Source organism: Hoplias malabaricus, chromosome 1 (genome assembly GCF_029633855.1).
Source record: "Hoplias malabaricus isolate fHopMal1 chromosome 1, fHopMal1.hap1, whole genome shotgun sequence".
In the NCBI taxonomy this organism is placed as follows: domain Eukaryota; kingdom Metazoa; phylum Chordata; class Actinopteri; order Characiformes; family Erythrinidae; genus Hoplias; species Hoplias malabaricus.
In genome coordinates, this window is record NC_089800.1 from 89963216 (window position 1) to 89984995 (window position 21780).

General features: G+C 45.4%; 1 protein-coding gene across 1 annotated transcript in view; it reads left to right on the forward strand.

The window, feature by feature from the left end:
* The window catches only part of snap25b (synaptosome associated protein 25b), a 52888-nt gene that overhangs the window by 24048 nt on the left and 7060 nt on the right, over nucleotides 1-21780 (forward strand). Inside the window, exons 2-5 of the mRNA XM_066686071.1 lie at nucleotides 3620-3736; nucleotides 5534-5575; nucleotides 8333-8381; nucleotides 16445-16562. Of these exons, the coding sequence (XP_066542168.1) occupies nucleotides 3665-3736; nucleotides 5534-5575; nucleotides 8333-8381; nucleotides 16445-16562 (281 nt within the window). The 5' untranslated portion in view covers nucleotides 3620-3664. The remainder of the gene's footprint in view (nucleotides 1-3619; nucleotides 3737-5533; nucleotides 5576-8332; nucleotides 8382-16444; nucleotides 16563-21780) is intronic.

Consider the following 21780-nt stretch of genomic DNA (forward strand, 5'->3'; position numbering starts at 1 on the left):
CACACACACACCCTCAAATACACACACACACACCCTCAAATATATACACACACACTCCAATACACACACACCCTCAAATATATACACACACACTCCAATACACACACACCCTCAAATACACACACCCTCAAATATATAAACACACACCCTCCAATACACACACACATACACACACCCTTAAATATATACACACACACCCTCAAATACACACACACACACACACACTCAAATACACACACACACACAAGATTATTTAAAAACCCAGTGTCACCCTCAGAACCACAGCCCTGACACAGCTCTCATTATTAATACACTCCAGAGATAAAGAGAGAGAGAGAGAGAGAGAGAGAGAGAGAGAGAGAGAGAGAGAGAGAACAATGCTGATAAGAGAGGGGGTAATAAAGAGGAAAGAGAGAGAGAGAGAGAGAGAGAGGAATCACTCCAGAGAAAAGAGTCAGAGAATGTAGAACAGATTTATAAACACAGAGAGATAAAGACAGAACAAGACAGATAAGAGAGAGGGAAATAAAGAGGAGAGAGAGAGAGAGAGAGAACAAGGCTGATAAGAGGGAAATAAAGAGGAGAGAGAGAGAGAGAGAGAGAGAACAAGGCTGATAAGAGGGAAATAAAGAGGAGAGAGAGAGAGAGAGAGAGAGAGAACAAGGCTGATAAGAGAGGGAAATAAAGAGGAGAGAGAGAGAGAGAGAGAGAGAACAAGGCTGATAAGAGGGAAATAAAGAGGAGAGAGAGAGAGAGAGAGAGAGAGAGAACAAGGCTGATAAGAGAGGGAAATAAAGAGGAGAGAGAAAGGGGGAGAAAGAGACCCTGTGTCCCAGTGATATCTGTGTCCTCCTCAGGCCTGAGTCTCACTGTCAGACAGAGATCTCACGCTAACGTCATGAACTCAGTGCTCTACACGTTCAGCGGCCTGGTGTCCTCTATGATGCAGAGCGTATGAAATGTTGCATGGAGCATAAACACATTTATGGCGTTGTTGGAAACAAAGTCTAAATCTCCCTCTCAGGGGCTTCTACTCTACTTCAGATTCTGTGGAGAGTCCTGAACTTCATTCTGATGTGGTGACTTTTAAAGGAGCAGTCAGTCATCTCCCCAATTCTTATTCTCCACATTATGAAGCAGGATCTCAGATTCTGTACTAAACCCCATTTTAAACACAGTCTCCACATCTAGGGCCCCACTCTATGGAGCAGAAATGAGTTCATTCCGAGACCATCTTCAAACTCGTGAGTGAGAAATAATGAATCTCTGTCCTAAACATTGGTTGATATTTCTGAGTGGTGACTGACTGAGTGCATCGTTAAAGAACTCGTCTTCGATGGGGAGGGGGCGCCGTTCTCTCTGATTTGGACAGGATTGTGTCGTATGAGACAAATGTCCAGCGTCTGAACTGAATAAGAGCGCCGGGGTCGAGGAGAGGTCGCGAACGAAGAATGGTCCGTTTCAAACGTGTAGTGCCCCCAGTCTCCCACCAAGACACGGCACAAATTTACAGCGCTGATCTAACACAGTGAACAAATGAGACAGGAACAGAACGACATCCTCCTCTCGGTCGGTGCTTTTCAGCGTTTGGAGTCTCTCCGTTGTCTAAAAACCTCCAGATGGTGTTTCTCTGCCGTGAGCAGAGAGAGAGAAAGACTAGCACTGGACCCAGACACTTTGTTTTTTTACCTATTTACAGACACTGGGGCTTCGTAAACACATTAGAGCACAGCTTTTCTGTTTAATTTCACACAAAATCTCCAGATTATGTAAAAGACTCAGTCAGCTCTGACCAATCAGTGGAGAGACGTTTCTCACATTGTTGGCAGTGACACGTTTTGGTGCCTGTAGATTTTTCCCTGTGTGGGAACAAACTAAACCAAGGGGAAACCCTCCAAGATCACGAACTTCGTACTGATTCACACCGGAGCAAACAAACTACAGCTGTGAAAACTCCCTTAACCAAGTCAGGCAGGAGGGGGCGCTCTGAAAGGTACTCCCCATAGTCCCACCCCCTGAAACCCGTAACAGTGGGTAGGGACCAGGGCTGGCGCTGCAGTGTTGTCTGAAATGGTTTGGTGGCAATCATAGCTTTGTCAGGACTCACCAGGGGTGGCGCTGTCTCCCAAAAACGTGGTAAACAGGTATATTGTGTAACTCCATTCATTCTGTGGCTGTGTCTGGGCCCCCAGAGTATTCAGAGCCCACAAAGCGCTGTGTTCGCTCCTGTTTTCTCACACGTCTCTGAGAAATGAGAACGAGCTGCATGTATTTTTCAGGGAGAACACTTTAGAGCGAGACCCACGTCAATAAAACATGAACTCGACTGTAAAAATAGCCCTGACCTCGCTCCTGCAGCGTCTCCTCCGAGCTTCAGCCACCGGCCCGTCCTCGGACTCAGAGGAGAACGCACCAGGACAGACGCCGCCCCCTGGCCCCGCCCCCTGGCCCCGCTCTCCACTTCACACCCTGAGATCACACTTAACTAAGTCAGACTTTATCACAGGAGGCGGAGGACGATGCTGTGATTTAGTTGCGTCCAGAGGCTCAGGGCTTTTTATTTATCATCATTTTACACAAAAATTAACTCATTAAAAATAAATGCGTGTAAACGTTTAATGAAGTTTTCTCCTAAATTTCCAGAGACATGACTGTGTAGAGAATTAGAGAGTGTGTGTGTGTGTGTGTGTGAGGGAGCTCTCCTCTTTGCTCAGCTCTTGGCTCAGGGCTGTGTAGTGATTTTTAGATGAAGCCAGTATTTAATCATTGGTTTGTGTTCTCAGTGACAGAGGGCATTGTCCTAGTTCCGTCTGCGGCCGGTGTTTGGTGTCGTACTCTGCACTCACAGGATGCTTTTACAGAACTCAGTGTGCCCCGTCTCCGTCGGGTGTGTGTCCCATTGTCAAATGTGTGACTGTGGAGCGCCCCCCATACCTCACTGTCGTACAGGAGAATGGTTCTAGATCTGAGAGGAACCATTTGAACCAGATCTCAGCTGGGATTTGAACGTGACGGAGTGGTGGCGCGCACACACACACACACACACACACACACACACACTCTCTCTCACTCTTACTTTCTCACACACACACACAAACACACACACACACTCTCTGACCCTCATTCTTACTCTCTCACTCTCTCTTTCATTCTTCCTTTAACACTTTCACTCTTTCTTACTCTCTCTCCCTCACACACACTCTCTCACTCTCTCTTTCTCTCTCACACACACACTCTCTCTCTCTCCCTCACACACACTCTTTCACTCTCTCTATCTCTCTCACACTCTCTTTCTCTCTCTCTCTCTCTCTCTCTCTCTCTCACACACACACACACACTCTTTCTCTTTGTCTCCCTCACACACTCTTTCATTCTTACTCTCACACACTCTCTTTTTCTCTCACACACTCTCTCTTTCTCTTTCTCTCTCTCATACTTTATCTTGCACTCTCTCACTCTCTCTTTCTCTTTGTCTCTCACACACTCTCATTCTTTCTCTCACTCTCTCTCTCTCTTTCTCTCTGTCTCTTGTGCGCTTGTTTCTGATTATTCATACTGAAACTTTCCTATGTTGGTGCAGAATTCACAATCTCTCTCTCCATCTCTCTCTTGTTCACAGATCATCCCTCTCTCTCTCAGCGTGTCTCTCTCTCGGTGGTGAGCCATGGCGGACGATACGGACATGCGTAATGAGCTGACGAACCTGCAGGAGCGGGCGGACCAGCTGGCGGACGAGGTAAAGTCTACAGAAATAGAGCTCCACACTACGTCAGATTTAAATAAAAAAACCCTGCAGAGTCAGGAGCCAGACACAGGCCCTGCACCTTCCCACTGCACACACTACACTCATTAATATGCGCATACATTAATCTGTACACGGATGAAGCAGAGTCTCAGCAACACTACAGTCACACGCCAAATACAGCCTCTGCTCTTCACTACACACTACACAGCGTGTTCCCAAAGCTCTGTTTCACCTGTAAACTTTAAAAACCTCCATCTGAAAGTGCCCTTTGGTCTCGGTGACAGACGACGCTGTGTTCGTGTGAACAGCAGGAGAACAACACACACTCACAACAAAATCCATTTCTAATAAAATCTGGAAACATGTGAACGGGGGCCTCAGGGACGGTCAGTTTAACGCGGTCCTCTCCCTCAGAAAAGTGACTGAAATGTAAAGGAGAATGTTTAAACACAGCACTAAGAGCTGATCTGAGGGTAGAATGTCACACAGGAGGAGACTGACCGAGCCGACATTGTCCAGAGGAAGAACGGGTTTAAATGAGAGATTATGTACTGAACTGAAATGGACAGGCATTAAAAATGCACGAGGAGATAATTCTCTGAGAGAGAGAGAGAGAGAGAGAGAGAGAGAGATGGAGAGAGAGAGAGAGAGAGGTAGAGAGAGAGAGAGAGACATGGAGAGAGTTAGAGAGAGAGAGAGTTAGAGAAAGAGAGAGAGGAATCTGAGGGATATAAATGAGTGAATGTGGTTGACGTGGTGTTCACACAGTAAACAGTGTCACACACACACCACAGCGGACTCTGGACCAGTTTAACATTTGGAAGCGGATTTAGATTTAGTTTAGTCTTCAACTTTTAACTAAAACATGTATTCGTTTTAATCTCATTTTGGTCGTTTAATTGTTGCTAGTTTAGTGCAGTGTTTGTCGCGGAGAACTTTTTACTTGAGAACATTTTAGTTTTTGTCCATTAAAGAAAACTTAGCCTAGTGTTAGTCTTGTGTTTTTAAAGGTAGAGTGTATTACAAATTCTTGTGTTTAAATCGACTGTACAGTGTGAGTCAAAAGTCTAAGGACACCCTTTTAGTTCAGAAGCAAAAGGAAAATCTGAATACCCCAGCGACTAATGGGGCATTCTTTTAGACTGTGTCCAGAATGTGGCCGCCATCTTGAAAACCACCGTATTGGATCAAGGGCGAGTTTTTCCAATGGGAAGGTGGTGATGTAGTAAATCAAAGATGATTGGAATTGTCTCGACTGCTGCAGTCAGGCTTGCAATATCTCCCATGGTTCAGAAGTCATCAACACAAAGTTAAAAACTTCTGTTTGTTACAGGCTCGTTCAGGCTTATTACAGACTCATTACAGACTCGAACAGACTCTAAATGCTCAGCGCTACCTGACAGTGTGACAGGAAACAGTTTTCACATCCATTCTGACTGAAGATGGTGCTGAGTATTTAGGATCTGGTTGAGTCTGTAATGAGACAGTAACAAGCCTATAACAAGATCTATAACAAGCCTGTAACAAAATCGGAAAAGCCTGTAAGAAGATCGGAAACTAGCCTGTAACAATCCTGTAACAATCCTGTAACAAGTCTGTAAGGAGCCTGTAACAAGATCTGTCACGTTCCCTTTCCTTTCTGGAATAAAAGGGTGTCCTGTGACTTTTAACTCACTCGGTACAATAAATTTATATTGATTGTATATTGATTGGGTTGTGTTTTTATTGATTGTATATTGACTGTGTTGTGGACTGGAACCATGTCTAACTGTGTTTTTCTCGTTGCAGTCGCTGGAGAGCACTCGGCGCATGCTGCAGCTGGTGGAGGAGGTGAGAGCACAGAGAACAAACACAAAAACACTTTCTAATCAAACACTCCTAAATAAACAGAATTAATTTCATATTTAACAGAGTCAGGGGTTTGGCTTTTTAAAGAAAGACTACTAAACAATTATTTTCAGTTTTGGTTTGAAGGTTAACACCTTGAAAGTTAAATCCTCCAATCAGGATGGAGTTCTCTGTGATGTTCAATTAGATCAGAGCTAAGCTGTTCCCCCATTGGTCAGGACTTCAGGAGCAGCACCAAAGGTCCTAAACCTTAGATTAAGCATTAACATCACCGTGAAACAACAGAGGAATCAACCAGTCAGCTTCTGGTTTACAATGTGAGAAAATAAACAATGTCCTAGAAGTCTTCTTAAGTACGTTTAAGTCTAGATATAATACTGAATAATAATATACGTGTTATCTTTCATGTTTTATTATGTTAATGGTGTTATTTTTGGTTGGAAACAGAAGGATTACAATCTTGAGACACCCAGTAGAACATCGGTCAATCAGGACTTGTTTCTCTGCCGTATCTAGGCAGATTCAGCCAAGGCTATGCTCCCATTGGTCAGAACTCCAGGAGCTGAACTGAAGCCTTAAATGTTAAATTATCCTAATCATTAGAAAGAGAAAGAGAAATTAACCAGTCATTTTCTGATTTAAAATGTGACAAAAAACACCAACGTCTGGAGATTCTACATCACTGATTCATTCTGAAAAGGAGTCATACAGTGCTTTTCCACCGCATTGTCTCTACACTACTCTCTCTCCTCATCTGTTCCCCTCCTCCACCAGGTGAATCAGGTCCTGGTTCTGGAAGCGGGTTCTTGTTTAGTGGCTGTTCTCTCGTGGTTCAGAGCGAGTCGAGTAGGGACTAAACCGTGGCGTGTAAACCTTGCAGAGCGCTGATCGTCCAGAGAGATTTGGGGTTTTTAATGTAAAGGCTGATACAATCAGACTGAAAGACACCTACAAATGTGATCAGATCAGGACTGGACAACATTAACATTAACACATTAACATGGTCTGAGCTGGGCCTAATCATCAGGCTTTGGTTTTACTGAGCGTTAAGCTAAAGCTACGCGTGATATTAGCACAGAAGGCACAGACGTATGCTCTGAATGTTTTACTACTCAGCGTCAAGCTCATTTTATCTGTTAAATATTCTCAGAGGAGCAGAGACATGCTAATGTGAAACCTTGGCTTTATCTAGTTACTGCTGTAAAAACAGAGTCAGAGTATGTTCATTAAACAACACACACACACACACACAAGTTACATAGCCAGAAGCTAACAGATGCTAGTGCTAGGTCAGTTAGCACACTTCAGCGCTCTTGTCTCTGAGCGGAACAAGGGAGTGATGGAGTGATGTAAGGATTTGACGAGGTAACAGTGGATCATCTGCTCTATTTGGGTCAATAGAGCCTTATAGAGCCCTGGAGAATTCCTCTATACACACACACACACACACACATACACACACACACATACACACACACACACACATACACACACACACACACACACACACACACACACATACACACACACACACACACATACACACACACACACACACACACACATCCATCCATTATCTGTAACCGCTTATCCAATTTTAGGGTCGCGGTGGGTCCAGAGCCTACCTGGAATCATTGGGCGCAAGGCAGGAATACACCCTGGAGGGGACGCCAGTCCTTCACAGGGCAACACAGACACACACATATTCACTCACACCTACGGACACTTTCGAGTTGCCAATCCACCTGCAACGCGTGTTTTTGGACTGTGGGAGGAAACCGGAGCACCCGGAGGAAACCCACGCAGACACAGGGAGAACACACCAACTCCTCACAGACAGTCACCCGGAGCGGGAATCAAACCCACAACCTCCAGGTTCCTAGAGCTGACACACACACACACACACACAAGTATATTTCCATTCACTGTGGGGACATTAAATTGACTTACATTCATGTAGTGAACTCCTCTCAATACGAGAGGATTTGGTCCCAAGAATCTGAGTGAAACCTGATACACACACACACACACACACACACACACAGAATCACCTTTAATGAGGCGTGTGTTTATAACGAGGAGCTAATTATAGTGCGGTTCCCTGCCACTTCACTGCTCTTCCGTGACGTACCACTCTCCATCAGTGCCGTGTCCAGCTGAGACCACCGCCGGACCCACACCGGCCTTAACCCCCACTCTCCTTCAGAACCCAGGGGCTCGTCCCCAGCAGCGTCCACTTCAGTACCGCTCCGTTGTGGTCAGTGCCTCACGGGGACCCAGGCTCAGGCCGGGAGCAGTGAGGAATGGTTCCTGGAGAAGACTCTGTACCAAACAGATGAAAGGATGAATCCTGGTCTTCTTTCTGCTGAACTATCACTTTAATTCATCCCTCTTTTCTCTGATGCTGTTCTCTTCCAGTCTCTACTCACTGACATGTAACTTCTCTTCTCTTCTATCCCTTCTCTCTTCTATTTTATCTCTTCTCCTCCCATCTGTTCTCGTCTCTTCTCTTCTCATCCCTTATTTCTCTTCTTTTCTCATTTCTTATCTCTTCTCTTCTCTCACCTCATCATCTCTCATCTCTCTTTTCTCTTCTGTTCTCTTTTATTTCTCTCTCTCTGCCTCTCTCTCTCTCTCTCTCTCTCTCTCTCTGTCTCTCTCTCTCTCCCTCTCTCTATGTATCTCTTTTTCTCTGTATCTCTCTCTTTCTCCCCCCCCCATCTCTCTCCCCTGGAACAGAGTAAAGATGCTGGTATCCGGACTCTGGTTATGCTGGATGAACAGGGAGGTAAGTTACAGAAAAGAAAAAGAGAGATGAGTATTAGATTAAAGTGAGTTTTATGTAAGAAATGTAGATTATATTATTTAATTATGTAAATGAGATGATAGAAATAATATAATGGTTAGATATCACTTGGCTGTTGTAGTGGGGTTAGCTCTAGTGGCTCAGGAGGGAGACACTACAGGCCAAAGGTACACGAGCAGCTCTCAGTTCCAGAGAAAAATAACTCTGGAATAATGAGGATGCAGTCTACATCCAGTGAGAGTCCACTTTAGCTTTAATGGCCACTCTGTGTGTCCACGGCGTCCTTTAACAGTGTTCTGGGGGACAGTGGACAAAGAGATGAGAGTGTTCTGGGGGACAGTGGACAGAGAGATGGACAGTGTTCTGGGGGACAGTGGACAGAGAGATGAGAGTGTTCTGGGGGACAGTGGACAGAGAGATGGACAATGGACAGAAAGATGGACAGTGTTCTGGGGGACAGTGGACAGAGAGTTGGACAGTGTTCTGGGGACAGTGGACAAAGAGATGAGAGTGTTCTGAGGGACAGTAGACAGAGACATTGACTGTGTTCTAGGGGACAGTGGACAGAGAGTTGGACAGTGTCCTGGGGGACAGTGGACAGAGAGTTGGACAATGGACAAAGTGATGGACAGTGTTCTACGGGACAGTGGACAGAGAGTTGGACAATTCTGGGGACAGTGTTCTGACAGACAGTGTTCTGGGGACAGTGGACAGAGAGTTGGACAGTGGACAGAGAGATGGACAGTGTTCTGGGGGACAGTGGACAGAGTGTTGGACAATGTTCTGAAGGACAATGGACAGAGAGTTGGACAGTGGACAGAGAGGTGGACAGTGTTCTGGGGGACAGTGGACAGAGAGTTGGACAGTGTTCTGGGGGACAGTGGACAGAGAATTGGACAATGTTCTGGAGGACAGTGGACAGGGAGTTGGACAGTGGACAGAGATTTGGATAGTGTTCTGGGGGACAGTGGACAGAGAGTTGGACAATGTTCTAGAGGAGAGTGGACAGAGAGTTGGACAGTGTTCTGGGGGACAGAGAGATAGAAAGTGTTCTGGGGGACAGTGGACAGTGTTCTGGGGGACAGTGGACAGACAGATGGACAGTGTTCTGACAGACAGATGGACAGTGTCCTGGGGACAGTGGACAGAGAGTTGGGCAGTGGACAGAGAGTTGGACAGTGTTCTGGGGGACAGTGGACAGAGAGTTGGACAATGTTCTGGGGGACAGTGGACAGAGAGATGGACAGTGGACAGAGATTTGGACAGTGTTCTGGGGTCAGAGAGATGGACAGTGTTCTGGAGGACAGTGGACAGAGAGATGGACAGTGTTCTGGGGGACAGTGGACAGAGAATTGGACAATGTTCTGGAGGACAGTGGACAGGGAGTTGGACAGTGGACAGAGATTTGGATAGTGTTCTGGGGGACAGTGGACAGAGAGTTGGACAATGTTCTAGAGGAGAGTGGACAGAGAGTTGGACAGTGTTCTGGGGGACAGAGAGATAGAAAGTGTTCTGGGGGACAGTGGATAGAGAGTTGGACAGTTCTGGGGGACAGTGGACAGTGTTCTGGGGGACAGTGGACAGACAGATGGACAGTGTTCTGACAGACAGATGGACAGTGTCCTGGGGACAGTGGACAGAGAGTTGGGCAGTGGACAGAGAGTTGGACAGTGTTCTGGGGGACAGTGGACAGAGAGTTGGACAATGTTCTGGAGGACAGTGGACAGAGAGTTGGACAATGGACAAAGTGATGGACAGTGTTCTAGGGGACAGTGGACAGAGAGTTGGACAGTGTTCTGGGGACAGTGGACAGAGAGATGGACAGTGGACAGAGAGATGGAAAGTGTTCTGGGGGACAGTGGACAGACAGATGGACAGTGGACAGAGAGATGGACAGTATTATGGGGGACAGTGGACAGAGAGTTGGACAATTCTGGGGAACAGTGCACAGACAGATGGACAGTGTTCTGACAGACAGATGGACAGTGTTCTGGGGACAGTGGACAGAGAGTTGGACAGTGGACAGAGAGATGGACAGTGTTCTGGGGGACAGTGGACAGAGTGTTGGACAATGTTCTGGAGGACATTAGACAGAGAGTTGGACAGTGGACAGAGAGGTGGACAGTGTTCTGGGGGACAGTGGACAGAGAGGTGGACAGTGTTCTGGGGGACAGTGGACAGAGAGTTGGACAGTGTTCTGGGGGACAGTGGACAGAGAATTGGACAATGTTCTGGAGGACAGTGGACAGGGAGTTGGACAGTGGACAGAGATTTGGACAGTGTTCTGGAGGAGAGTGGACAGAGAGTTGGACAGTGTTCTGGGGGACAGAGAGATGGACAGTGTTCTGGGGGACAGTGGATAGAGAGTTGGACATTTCAGGGGGACAGTGGACAGACAGATGGACAGTGTCCTGGGGACAGTGGACAGAGAGTTGGGCAGTGGACAGAGAGTTGGACAGTGTTCTGGGGGACAGTGGACAGAGAGTTGGACAATGTTCTGGGGGACAGTGGACAGAGAGATGGACAGTGGACAGAGATTTGGACAGTGTTCTGGGGTCAGAGAGATGGACAGTGTTCTGGAGGACAGTGGACAGAGAGATGGACAGTGTTCTGGGGGACAGTGGACAGAGAGATGGACAGTGGACAGAGATTTGGACAGTGTTCTGGGGTCAGAGAGATGGACAGTGTTCTGGCAGACAGTGGACAGAGAGTTGGACAGTGTTCTGGGGGACAGTGGACAGAGAGATGGACAGTGGACAGAGAATTGGACCGTGTTCTGGGGGACGGTGGAAAGAGAGATATACAGTCTGCCTCCATTCACCTCCACTGTCCACTGCTCTGATTCACTGAAACTCTCTCTTACACCTCAGTTGGTCAGTTGTTGCTTCATAGAGAGGGCCCCACAAACGTTGAAGACCATGTTTGAACTAGGTTTAGTACAGAATCTCTGGTACATCCAGGTCAGTAGGTGTCAGAGTAGCTGCTGTTTCTGAGAACTGCTTATTGCTCCTTTAACTGTGGCTGGTTTTGTGTGTTTGGCCTGTAGTGTGAATGCAGGCTGATTTTTTAGCAGACCTAAAGTGTATGATGAAACAAGGGTTAGTGAGACACATCTGAGCCTTACTGAGACAAAACTGAGCCTAAATGAAACAAAGCTTAGCTTTAGCAAGAAATAAGTGAACTAGTCAGATCAAACTGAGCCATAATGAGTTAAAAGCTGAGCCTTTAATAGAATGAATTGAGTTGAAGTCACAATAAAATAGCACAATAATGAGCCATAGCAAAACCAAATGGAGCCTTACTGGGACAAAACTGAGACTTAATGAGACACAACTGAGCATTTATTAGAAAAATTTGCAAATGAATGGGACAAACCTTTGACTAACCTGAGCCTTATTATAAGAAACTGAGCCTTAGTGAGACTAACCTGAGCTTTATTGAGACAAAATCAAATCTTATTGAGACAACAGTGAGACTTAGTGAGCTGACAGTGATCCTTACTGAGATGAAACAGAGCGGTAGTGAAGTTATACTGTGAGTCAGCGAGACAGAACTGAGCCTTACTGAGTAAGAAGTGAGCATTAGTGAGATGAAACCTATGGCTCCCATGTCGTAGAGTTGGCGGTAGATAACAGAGCGGTCAGTGTTGCTGGTGATGACAAACACCTCTCTCTCCTCCATCAGCTGAAGCTGCGATGGATCTGTGTACAATCCCCGGGGGAAAACCTCTTACACCCAGCTTTGAGTCTGGAATTCACTTTAAAACATTTTTTATAACTGCAGCATCTCACAGACAGCACCTCCCTTCAAACTCATCCCTGACGCACCTCCCTCCAAACTCAGCCCTGACGTATCTCCCTCCAAACTCATCCCCGATGCACCTCCCTCCAAACTCATCCCCGACGCACCTCCCTCCAAACTTATCCCCGACTCGCCTCCTTCCAAACTCTGCCGACGTACCTCCCTCCAAACTCATCCTCGACATACCTCCCTCCAAACTCATCCCCTACATACCTCCCTCCAAACTCATCCCCGACACACCTCCCTCCAAACTCATCCCCGACACACCTCCCTCCAAACTCATCCCCGATGCGCCTCCCTCCAAACTCAGCCCTGACATACCTCCCTCCAAACTTATCCCCGACTCGCCTCCTTCCAAACTCTGCCGACGTACCTCCCTCCAAACTCATCCTCGACATACCTCCCTCCAAACTCATCCCGACGCATCTCCCTCCAAACTCATCGCCGATGCACCTCCCTCCAAACTCATCCCCGACGCACCTCCCTCCAAACTCATCTCCTACATACCTCCCTCCAAACTCATCCCCGACACACCTCCCTCCAAACTCATCCCCGACACACCTCCCTCCAAACTCATCCCCGATGCACCTCCCTCCAAACTCAGCCCTGACATACCTCCCTCCAAACTTATCCCTGACTCGCCTCCTTCCAAACTCTGCCGACGTACCTTCCTCCAAACTCATCCCCGACACACCTCCTTCCAAACTCTGCCGACATACCTCCCTCCAAACTCATCCCGACACACCTCCTTCCAAACACTGCCAACGTACCTCCCTCCAAACTCATCCCTGATGCAACTCCCTCCAAACTCTGCCAACGTACCTCCCTCCAAACTCATCCCCGACACACCTCCCTCCAAACTCATCCCCGACACAACTCCCTCCAAACTCTGCCGACGTACCTCCCTCATAACTCATCCCTGACACACTTCCTTCCAAACTCTGCCGACGTTCCTCCCTCCAAACTCATCCCCGACACACCTCCCTCCAAACTCATCCCCGGCGCACCTCCCTCCAAACTCATCCCGGACGCAACTCCCTCCAAACTCTGCCGACACACCTCCTTCCAAACTCATCCCCGACACACCTCCTTCCAAACTCATCCCGACGCACCTCCACATTTGCTGCAGGGAATACTGCATTGATAATAACAAAGTGCAAGTATTATTTCTAAAACTGTTTAAATGTAATTACATTATTTACATACTTTTTAATACATACATTTAAAATGATTAAGGACAGGTTAAAATCACATAAGCAGAGGAAGTAATGCCCCAGTAAATTCACAACAACACTAAACACCATCTCTCTCTCTCTCTCTCTCTCTCTCTCTCTCTCTCTCTCTCTCTCTCTCTCTCTCACTCTCTCCCCCCTCTCTCTCTCTTTCTCTCTCTCTCTTTCTCTCTCTCTCTCTCTCTCTCTCTCTCTCTCTCTCCCCTCTCTCTCTTTCTCTCTCTCTCACTCTCTCTCTCTCTTTCTCTCCCTCTTTTCTCCCACTGACTACTTTAGTTCTTTGTGCTCTTTCTGATTTCTGTCCCTTTCTTCTCACTCACCTTACACATTTTTACACACACACACACACACACAGATGGATAAGATATAAACTGGTGTGTGTTGGGCCTGATTTAAGGTGGTCGGCTCACTCTGGATGTGCTCCAGTCTCACTCTCTGTTCCTCTGATGTCATTCCTATTCAGAGCCGACAGCAGCACAGTTCCAGTTAAAGCAGAGGAAGTGTTTCATTAAATTATTTTAAAGTTTAGCACAGATCAATTTCAGCAAACAATGTTTATAAAAGTGATTATTTATTTGTGTTTAAATAGAATATCTGACTCCTCCAGACCCCCAGGTGTCAGTGTAACAGCGGGTTCACAACAAGAACGAGAAAATGACTGACTGAACATTTAATGCATTCATTAACAACTTTGTTCATTTAAACTGTCTATTTAAATCTTACACACGATTTCCAGCCCATAAACCTTCACTTTTGATAAATTCAGACTTTAATTGTGTGATTTATGGTTGTATTCTGCCCCTTGGGATTTTACAGAGTTAATAAAAGTCCCTGAGTCATGCGCCCCTGATTCACACCTCCTGCACTAACAGACCTCACAACACCCTTTAGAGCCTCTCTGGGACACAGCGGTCACCGGGCGACCCTCTCTTTCACTCGTTCACATTCTCTTCTGAAGGTTACTCCTCTCTCTCTCTCCTTCTCTCTGTCGCTGCAAGAACGCCACGTGGCGGCGAGTGGCATCTTCCAAAACCTAGTCGACCTTTCTAATGTTTCTCATTATCAGAAAATGTACGATTGATCAGTTTGTCTCTTCATGATCTGATCAGTTCGCTCAGAAACACAACACAAAAGCAAATATCAGCTGATGAGACTTTTACACTTTATTCAGTTAAAACTAGTAAAAAATACCCAGAAGAACCGTACGTATTTCCTACGGCAGCTTCATAATGAGAACTATTAGAGATGTCTCTGATGCACTGATTGATTAGTGATTGATTACTGTCTGATTTATGTTAGTGGCCTGTTCTCTCGCTTCATTTTGTTGCTTTATTGTTTTATCATCGTTTCATTATAATTTTGCGCAGTGTTTAAATGTAGCTCAGATTCAGTGTCAGTCTCCTGCTGAAGCCAGGCCTTTAACAAACAAACTACCATCGACTCCAGACTCCGCTTTAGCTTTAAACTGCTGCTGTATTTTAATGCGAACGGAATCAAATGAAATCGCTCCATTTCAAAAGTGAATCAGAATCAGAACTGGTTTTATTCACAGAATCTAAGTGAAATCTTTTATTGGAAGTAATTTGCAGAGACACTGTCAGACGACCGCTCCTGGCCTGGTTCTGTTTTATCAGCAGCAGGTTGATTACTTTATTTCCACAGAGCAGAGAGATGTCCGTGTGGTGAGAACAGCGCAGAGGAAAATCTGTGAGGAAACCCCTTTATGGAGGGGTCACAGGGACAATGCCGTAATGGTGTTTAAAATTACTTAATTAACTAGTTCCAAGCAAAATACAGGCACTATATTCTCAGTTAATAGAAAGAATCGTATTTCAGAGAGTTTGTGGAGCAGAGATATATATTTTAATATTTTTATATAATGCTGTGTTTAGTAGTCACTTCCACACACTTGTTTTATTAGTTTTAAATTCCAAAAGTCCACTTTCACTTAGTTTGCTTCACCACAAACTCTGCTTCCGCTTCTGATTCTGACACAAAAAATATCTAATGCTGTATTTACAGGCCTCAGCTCTCATTCCTCATAATTCCTCAGCCGTAAACGTTTCACCGTTCCTTCCCTTTCGCCTGGGTCCCCTCCCCGTCTCTTCTTTAAAGTCCTCCCTCCTGCCCTGCTTCCTTTCGATTCCCTGGTCCACCTTAAATATCTCACCATTTCCACCTAGAAGATCTCAATGATCCACCTTAAATATTTCACCTTTTCCATCTCTGCTGGGGTTTAAAATCTCCTTTCTTTGCTGTTGCCACACCGCGTTCACGGAGAGCAAATTTCCTCCTCAAGTACCTTCACCAATTCAACATTAAACATCTCAGCAGTTCCACCTTAAACAAAGTACACTTTCAGGGTTAAAGTCTCAGTTCATTGCTGACATTTCCATCGTCGCTCCCTGTTTCACAGATAGCACCTATCCACCTTAACTATCTCATCATTTCCACCTTAAAACACCCCCTTTTCATGAGTACAGGGGTTTGAAGTCTCATTTCATTGCTGTCATCCCTTTGTCCTAACCAGAACAACTCGAGCGTGTTGAAGATGGCATGAACCATATCAACAAAGACATGATGGAGGCCGAGAAAAGTTTAAAAGATGTAGGGAAGTGCTGTGGACTTGTTTGTCCCTGTGACAAGTAGGTACCGGTGAGGGGCTCCAGGCCCGTCGCCCTAGTGCTGACTGTCTGTCTCTCTCTGTCTCTCTCTCTCTCTCTCTCTGTGTCTCACGCTCATTCTCAGTGGCCTAAGTCTCTCTCTTTATCTCTTTATCCCTCTCTCCCTCCCTCCCCCTTTTCTTTGCTTTTGTTTTTCTTTCTCTCTTTGTTTTGTGTTTTGTTTTTGTTTGTTTGTTTTGTTTGGGTGGTGGTGGGGGGGTAATAATGGGCTTTAATGGGTTTTATTTTGGTTCTGTTTTCGTTTGGCTGTTGTTTTGCCTTTTGTTTGGGTTTGTTTTGTGGGGCTGGGGGGGAACATGGGGCTGAACGTTCAAAACCAAACACTCAGAGCAACTGGAGCGCATCGAGGAGGGGATGGATCAGATCAATAAGGACATGAAAGAAGCAGAAAAGAATTTGACGGATCTAGGAAATCTCTGTGGTCTTTGTCCGTGTCCCTGTAACAAGTAGGTGACGCCCCCTGCCCTCTGCCTGCTGCCCGACGCTTTGACCACGTAGCAGAGTATACACAGAGCCGTCTCGCTCGCTGCCTGCTAGCTGGAGGCATGCCAACGCAGCGCTAGCTTTAGCTGTAGCTCTAGGCCTTGCTCCCTGCTGAATGCACACACACACACACACACACACACACACCTGAGCGCACACACTGCCCTTTAACACTGGACACGGCCTTGTGCTGTTTGATGTTAAAGCAGTTGTTTGGTGAAGATTCAGATTTACACCAAAAGATGACACGCGTCCGTCTCAGATCAGAGTGAAGAAAGATCATTTAATACAGAGATCATCGCTGTCCAAAGAGAAACGTGTGTGTCCTAAATAAGTCGTTTTGAAACGTTTCTATTGGTCATTCGTCGTGAGATTTACACACAGTGTGAAGGACTGCTGCTGTGTTCAAATGATGCTGTAACCACACACACACACACACACACACACACAGATACAGGTTTTCCTTTGGACAGTGACAATATACTCCACCTGTTTGTGAAGTGTGTGCCGTGGTGGAGAGAGGTTAAACACACAGTTACTGAGCACAGATCTATCCATGGGTTGCAGCTGATGTCACTGTGTGTAGTAGCCACCAAAGTGAGCACTTACTCATTATGTAACGGTGGTGTTTACAGGTTACATTCGTCCTCAAGACATTAATATGAAAGTAATATAAGCATAGATCCCTGACCCATTTATCAGCCTCACTTTTGTAAATAGAGCTCTGTTCCACCCAAATGTGTCAGGATCCAGCACTTTACAGGTTATAAAACTACACTGCTACACCCAGACAGTGCACTGAGACGGAGGAGTACGGGGCTTGTGTCTGTCGTCTCTTACACACTACAACCACACAGGAGTGTAATAAGAAGATGACTGAAGCTTGTGTGTGATCTGTGTGTGAATAACTCACTCAGATTCAGACAGAGAGCAGAGACATGCATTAGAGTCTGACACTCACAGTTTTACATTAGATCCTATGGTGAAAATGCTAATGTGGCTAACAGAGGATAACAGTCTTTTTCTCCTCATTACAAAATCACAGCTGGATACTTTCCCCCGCAGATGTGAGGAGGCGGTGGGCTTCTGTGCTGTTGAGTGCTGTGAGACTCTCTCCAGCGCAGGGAGAGGAGCTGTGTATGAGATAAACATCTCCATCTTTCAAATCTGCTCAGATACAGTCCCTAAAGACCACCACACAAAAAAGACATGTGACTGCAACCCATGGATAGAGGATAAACTACATGAGCTTTGGATAATGACTGAAAGAATGATCGTGAACACAACCGTTTGTTTTCTCTGATGCTCTCAGTGATCTGGAGGAGTTTGGAGTAGATCCACTGCTCCTTCGTCTCCACAGGAGCCAGTGGAGGTGGTCTGGGCGTTATTGCTTGGGATTATATCTCCCGACAGGCCTGAGAATGGCTGGGGATCCTTAGCATCATGCTAATTGCTAAGGGGTATCTCCGTTAGCCTCACAGGTCCAGAAACACAGAACATGTCTTGGTTTGTTGTTTACGACTGGAATACACAGAGAAAACTACGTGAATTCAATTTTTCACCAAACCACTGGTTTAAGCGCTGCCTGATTTGCATGTGCTTCATTTTCTCTGTGAAATGCTTGTTTTTTTTCAACGGATAAAATTTTTTACTGTTTACTCTCTTTACTGCTTTTACTAACCAGCATGGGAATGTACCTGAGCAAAGTGCCTGAACATACACTATATTCACTGCATATACCTACATTTCCATTTAAATTCACTGTTTTGCCACGAATGTGTTCTGTGGAGTGAAAATAACCTTACACATACAGAACACACACATTCTTATTTACATCAGAAATCTATTTACATCTATTTACATCAGAATCAGGTTCATCTTCCTGTATTTGTTACAAAAGGGATCTGTTTTGGTGAGTGACACGTGCAACATGTAACATACTACACACCACAGCTACGTCAGTGTCACTAGCCTGTAGGGGACCTGAGCATGGAACAACAGGAGGAAAGGGGGCTAAAAAGTATGCAGAGCTACAGATGGACTACAGTCTGCAATTGTAGAACTACAAAGTGCTCCTGTGGGGCTGAGAGGGTGGGCAGTGACTGATCAGGGCCTATATATATAACATTTAAAATGTATACATCCTCCACTGTTGGTTCCTTAAAGAACCTGTCAGTGTCTGATGTTCTTAAAGAACCATGGTTTTGAGTCTCTTTTAGATATGTTTTGTTTAAATATTGTTTTTTAAATGTTCTGTAAATTACATCAAATTATTTAGAAATTTTTATCTTTATTATTATTCATATTTAAGTTATGTGCTTGTAAAGAACCTTTAAAAATAAGAATGTACAGGTTCTGATGCTCTGGGGAAGAACCCGAGGAGCCAAAAGTGGTTCTTTCCTTCACTCAAACAAAATGTAATATATTTTATATTAGAAATGACACAGGAAGGTAAGACTTATAGGAAACCCACACACACAGAAACACACTGCTTTTGAAGTGGCTGATGAAGCTCTCCTGTTTACTGAGAACCTGTTATTTAACTGTTAGATCAGATCTAAGTGTTTACATGTCCATTTCTACTTATAAATTAGAGCTGTGTTATGTTCACATGGTTCAGATGTGTACATCCCACCCATAATCCATTCATGTTTCAGTGAAATATATGACATCAATGCAGTTGCAAACAGACAAGTACTTTACTTTTGAAAGACATTACACAAGCCATGGGAGTTTACTCCTACATACAGTTACAGCACCGAAATACTGACACACACCAGCTACAGCCGTGTACTCCTACATACAGTTAAAGCACCAAAACACTGACACACACGAGCTTCAGTCGTTTACTCCTACATACAGTTACAGCACTGAAACACTAACACACCAGCTACAGCTGTTTACTCCTACATACAGTTACAGCACTGAAACACTAACACACCAGCTACAGCCGTTTACTCCTACATACAGTTACAGCACCGAAATACTGACACACACCAGCTACAGCCGTTTACTCCAACATACAGTTACACCACCGAAATACTGACACATACCAGCTACAGCTGTTTACTCCATCATACAGTTACAGCAACAAAATACTGACACACACGAGCTACAGCCGTATACTCCTACATACAGTTACAGCACTGAAACACGGACACACACCAGCTAAAGCCGTTTACTCCTACATACAGTTACAGCACCAAAATACTGACACACACCAGCTACAGCCGTTTACTCCTACATACAGTTACAGCACCGAAATACTTACACACACCAGCTACAGCCGTATACTCCTCCTTTTGTTTTCCAAAAATAAAAGTTAAAATGTTTGGTTCCACTCAAAGTAAATTTTAAGAGTAGGCAGACAACTGTGTTGATGAAATATATTTCATAAGGGTGGACCCTTTAGATACTTGAAGTTCTGTACAGATTTTTGTTCTGATGTAAATGTATTTATTTAGTTTTATTTAGATTTTTTATATACCAGTGTTTAAGCATAGGCCACTCCCACTTTACTCTGAAACGTCATAAACCAGGTGAATAAGCCACTCCCACTTTACTCTGACAGGTCATAAATGAGGTGAATAAGCCCCTCCCACTTTACTCTGGCAATGCTGTACACGTTATTTATATTTTATCGATATTTTTACAGTAGAGTGTTTCCCAGCTCTGTGCTGTGACTGAAATGGCTCCACCCTTATGAGTGTTCGTGTGTAGAAGTGATAACGTTGTCCTCTGAACCATGTGAACCCAGCACAGAGTAATGAGAACCAGAGGTCAATGAGAACACTGTTCTAATGTTGTTTCTGTTCTAATGGAAAGGTTCTAGGTTTTTCTTGTGGGTTCCATTCATCAATATTCTGCAAAACTGTGCTGTGTCTGTTGTCCTTTAATGTAGTCTTTATTATTTATTGAATCTTACATCATTTTTACTTTTCCCTCTTAAGGATGGACTCAGCTCCTAACAGAGCCTTCATTATACAATCATTAATTCATGACTTCATCATTTAATCTATCATTTATTCATGATCCATTTGTCCCTTTTACACCATTTCCCTGAAGGTTTTAAAGTTCCTCTCGTCTCGTGCTGTTCACTGCTGCTCTAAAGTTTGGAATTAAAGTTTTGTAGTGAGATATTTATTATTAAAATGCTAGTTGTTGATGAAAAACTCCGTTGTAATTAACACTCCTGAATTAGACCTGAATCATATTTACAGTCCCTACAGTATGTATGGTACATACAGCAGTCACAGGACAGTTATTACAGTACAGTGTAGGACAAACATCAGACAGGGACTAGGCATGACATTGAGATGCAGATATGTTCAAGTATGAGTTTTCTGAAGGATGTAAGATGCCAAAATGTAAATACATGTGCCGTCTACACACAGATTTATTTAAATGTGGACAGAATATTTTTAGTTTCTGTCACAGCTCCAGGGTCCTGTAGGTTGTGGGTTCGAGTCCCGCTCCAGGTGACTGTCTGTGAGGAGTGTGGTGTGTTCTCCCTGTGTCTGCGTGGGTTTCCTCCGGGTGACTGTCTATGAGGAGTGTGGTGTGTTCTCCCTGTGTCTGCGTGGGTTTCCTCCGGGTGACTTTCTGTGAGGAGTTTGGTGTGTTCTCTCTGTGTCTGCGTGGGTTTCCTCCGGGTGACTGTCTGTGAGGAGTGTGGTGTGTTCTCCCTGTGTCTGCGTGGGTTTCCTCCGGGTGACTGTCTGTGAGGAGTGTGGTGTGTTCTCCCTGTGTCTGTGTGGGTTTCCTCCGGGTGACTGTCTGTGAGGAGTGTGGTGTGTTCTCCCTGTGTCTGCGTGGGTTTCCTCCGGGTGACTGTCTGTGAGGAGTGTGGTGTGTTCTCCCTGTGTCTGCGTGGGTTTCCTCCGGGTGACTGTCTGTGAGGAGTGTGGTGTGTTCTCCCTGTGTCTGCGTGGGTTTCCTCCGGGTGACTTTCTGTGAGGAGTGTGGTGTGTTCTCTCTGTGTCTGCGTGGGTTTCCTCCGGGTGACTGTCTGTGAGGAGTGTGGTGTGTTCTCCCTGTGTCTGCGTGGGTTTCCTCCGGGTGACTGTCTGTGAGGAGTGTGGTGTGTTCTCCCTGTGTCTGCGTGGGTTTCCTCCGGGTGACTGTCTGTGAGGAGTGTGGTGTGTTCTCCCTGTGTCTGCGTGGGTTTCCTCCGGGTGACTG